The 3,801-nt window shown below is 30.4% G+C and overlaps 1 protein-coding gene across 1 annotated transcript; it reads right to left on the bottom strand.

Moving 5' to 3' along the window:
- Nucleotides 1-789: 789 nt before the first annotated feature.
- On the bottom strand, nucleotides 790-2,655 carry LOC140807940 (PTI1-like tyrosine-protein kinase At3g15890). Its single transcript, XM_073164899.1, has 4 exons — nucleotides 2,386-2,655; nucleotides 2,133-2,277; nucleotides 1,769-2,031; nucleotides 790-1,437 (listed from the first exon to the last, which is right to left on the bottom strand). The coding sequence occupies exons 1-4, from the start codon at nucleotides 2,439-2,441 to the stop codon at nucleotides 813-815; spliced, it is 1,089 nt and encodes a 362-aa protein (XP_073021000.1). The 5' UTR covers nucleotides 2,442-2,655; the 3' UTR covers nucleotides 790-812.
- Nucleotides 2,656-3,801: the final 1,146 nt, after the last annotated feature.

Genomic DNA, 3,801 nt, shown 5'->3' on the forward strand with positions numbered 1-3,801 from the left:
TTTTTAAAATATTAATTAATTAATTAAATATTTTGAATTGACTTGAATAATTGAAGTTTAATTAGAATAAATTTAATACTGAGTTATTTATTTTCTTTCGTAAATTAAATAAATAAGTAAAAATATATTAAATTGAGAGATAAAAATATTTGAAATGATAAAAATTATTCATGTCGTTTAAATGTTAGTTCAAATAAATTTTAAAAAATGAAAATCATAAATTACAAAATTCATAAGATTCTATGAAAATGTTTATAAATATTAATAAAAGTCATTCAAAATAAATCTATAAAATTCTGTGAAATTTTTTAGAAATCTGCGAGATTATATAAAATTAAGGAGAAATCTATCAACTCCATAAAAGTATGTTATTTAAAAAAAATAATCAGATCTATGCATCAAATATACCCCCTTGTTTTTATCTATTGGTTGCAACAAATTATCGTTTAAAAGAATAATTTTTTTACTTAAGGAGAAAGACAATAGATTTTAATTTGGATTTGGAGGATCAAGAATTAAGCTAAATTCAAATAGTTTCCTATGATAACTTGAGCCAAATTTTGATTTTTTAAATTAATGTAAACTTAGAATATACAAACTTATAGTTTGATTATAATTATTATTCAATTCGAATATTTTAAAATAACAAGGTAGTATTTTATTATTGATTAAAAAAAATAGCAATAATAGCAATAAAAAGATTATATTATAATATTTGACAATATATATATATATATTTATATATATATATATAATAAAACAATAAACATGAATTCCAATCAAACAAAGCAGAACAATTTCAAATCCTAATTTCATGTCCTGAATCTTTCCTTTCCTAAAACCTCAAAATCTGTTTCATTGTCTTCTTCCTCCTCAGCCTCTTCATCGTACTCGTGATCAGTCGAATCGTCGTCTTTCGCAATACAAATCTCCTTATTCCTACTCCCAACCATACCCTTTAACCATCTCACCACCTCCAACATGCTCGGCCTACTCTCCGGGTCTTTTTCAGTACATCTCATTGCGACCATAGTGACTCTTTTCAGCTGCTCCTGATCATAATTGCCTCTCAATCTTGGGTCTGCAATGTGATCAAAATCACCTTTACGGACATATGGAGCGACCCATTGCCGGATTTCTCGTTTAACGCCTCCAGCAAGCTTTTGCAGTGGCTTTTGAGCACTGATTAACTCGAGAAGAAGAATCCCAAAACTGTAAACATCGCAACTTTCCGAAACTTTGCCCCACATGGCGTATTCAGGGGCTAGATACCCTAGGGTTCCTTTCACTCTTGTCGTTAAATGTGTGACTCCTTCAGGAACAAGTTTTGCGAACCCGAAATCGGCAACTTTGGCCTGGAATTCTGTATCCAAGAGGATGTTGCTGGCCTTGATGTCTCTGTGTATTATGTGAGGGCTTGCTTCATGGTGCAAGTAACTTCAAAAGGTTTCAAGAGAAGAAAATTCAGGAAAAATAAATAAAGTTAAACTGTACTTTATAACTTATTGGAGACAAATCCCATTATTTTGTTATATTCACAAATATATTCAAAAGTATGTCAATTTTTCTATATTTCATCATATTTAGTGGGTGAGTGACACCTCATCGGTGTTCACATAGGTGTGCACAGTATGTGTACAGCATATCAAAACTATATATATATATAAATATATATATATATATATATAAAATAATCAATAATTCCCAATTTTATGGTAAACAACTGAATTAACTAATATCCACCAAATGCAACAAGCAAAATACTTACGCCAATCCTTCTGCTGATCCGATTGCAATCCTCATTCTTCTCGGCCAATCCAGTAAACATTCCACCGCAAGCTGTCCATGTAAATGCGTGAGTAAGCTATGATTACTCATGTAATCGTAGACAATTAACCTTTCATCTCCACCAGCATAAAACCCTCGTAACGCCAGCAAATTCTTGTGCCTAACCCGACCAAGAATCTCCACTTCAACTGCGAATTCCATCTCGGCTTTCGCAGTCATGGATTTTAGCCTTTTCACTGCTATCTGCAATCCAAATATTTGAATCCCGGTCAAGGAAAATTTTTCTCTGTTAAACTTTTTTTATCGGTTACTGAATGGATTTGATTCAAGAAATTTACGAGTACCTCGACTCCTTTACTTGTTCGACCCCAGTAAACACTTCCGAACCCACCTTCACCGATCTTATTATCGTTGTGAAAGTGGTTTGTTGCATGGATGAGCTCTTTCAGGGTGTAAATCTCCCAGGGGTAGTCTCTATTATTGCTTGAACTAAATGAAAAAAAAAAAAAAAAAAAAACTAATAATCGTAAGCAAATCAGACATAGGAAGTAAGAAAAAACAATGATATAGAATTGAAAATAAAAGGAGCACGCAGACCTTATCTGGGGCTGTCTTTCAGAGAAGCAAAAGAGACATTTCGAGAAGATTTTCATTTCCAGAGAAGCATCCAACTGATCTTCAAGAATATCAGACGGAGTCAGCTAACGAAATGGATTGGAATTTGGAGAATGGGAACCAAGCAAGAAAGTGACGAAAATTTTGTGTATTCCAATGCCAAAAAAATTGAAAAATAAAAGGAATTTGCGGTTAAGGACAAAACAAGCAACCTTGGAAGTCAAGAACCTATGCTACTGTGGGAACACTAAATTTTTGGCTATGAGGAATCTATGTATTTTAAGTATTATCCCATACGAGTAGCATATACTTAGCTCTTATATAAGTTTTTTTTTATTATTATAACTTATTTGAGATATTATAATTTTTTTAGGATATTTAATATTGAAAAATACAAAATATCTTACAAAACATGTTAGAATTGTGGTTTTTTTAATAAAAAAAATAACGTATAAGCTTTAAAATTTGTTTGAAAACATACAAGCTCTTTACATACCGAATAAATTATCTAAGCTTATAAGCTCTTAAACAACTTAAAATTTAATAACATCCAAACATTCTCTTAATGTATAAATTCAAATAGTTTTCTATGATAATTTCAGGTAATATTTGTGTATATTACCTAAGTCCATTGATCCTAGTCTTTTTAATGTATAAATTCATACTTTGTTTACGAAATGTATGTTTCATTGCTTGTGCTTACGATGACAGACTGGCTTTTTATTATATAAAAATGCATAAATTAATTAATTAATGGGTCTAGTAACGACTCATTCTTCTGGCTATCCCTTTCATTGTGGCAGAAAGAAGAAGACAACTGGAATTAATCCACCACTATATTTAAGTGGAGCCATGATACCTAGCTTTGTCTAAAACAATGGGAAGTACCTTTTCTTGGATCTTTGGAACAATTTTATGCTTGAATTTTTCAAAACATAGATCTTTAAACCTTATAAATAACGTCTGTCGGAATATATAGTTCAATAAAATCGAATCAAGTCGAGTTTTTTTTTTATGTACTTGTTTATAGTATAGAAAAATACTTTATTGACAATAAGTTTTCTTTATATATGGTAGATTACTATTAATTGATCCATCTTTAATACACACTTTAAACAAGCTAAGTGTATTGTGATGCTTCAAGAAGGAGGAATCTTATGACAAGAATGAGAGAGATGAGTTTTTAAGTTGTCATGTGTAAGCCTTACATGTAGATAGTAAGCATATACTCTTATACATAAATGTAATATATTTTGGAGTAGGTTTCCTGTACAATATCCGCGAGATAGACTGACTTGGTTCATACCTATAGCAAAAAATACATTTTTGACATAAAAAATAATATTTTTATCTCAAATCAGCATATATTACATAAAATTTCTTATAACATAACTAACA

The sequence above is a fragment of the Primulina eburnea genome, chromosome 12, assembly GCF_022965805.1.
Source record: "Primulina eburnea isolate SZY01 chromosome 12, ASM2296580v1, whole genome shotgun sequence".
NCBI classification, from domain to species: Eukaryota; Viridiplantae; Streptophyta; class Magnoliopsida; order Lamiales; family Gesneriaceae; genus Primulina; species Primulina eburnea.

Coding starts and splice junctions, on each gene's coding strand:
- LOC140807940 (XM_073164899.1), bottom strand. CDS start 2,441: ATGAAAATCTTCTCGAAATGTCTCTTTTGCTTCTCTGAAAGACAGCCC. Junction 2,032..2,132: donor GAACAAGTAAAGGAGTCGAG/GTACTCGTAAAT, acceptor TTTGGATTGCAG/ATAGCAGTGAAAAGGCTAAA. Junction 1,438..1,768: donor GGATCAGCAGAAGGATTGGC/GTAAGTATTTTG, acceptor AACCTTTTGAAG/TTACTTGCACCATGAAGCAA.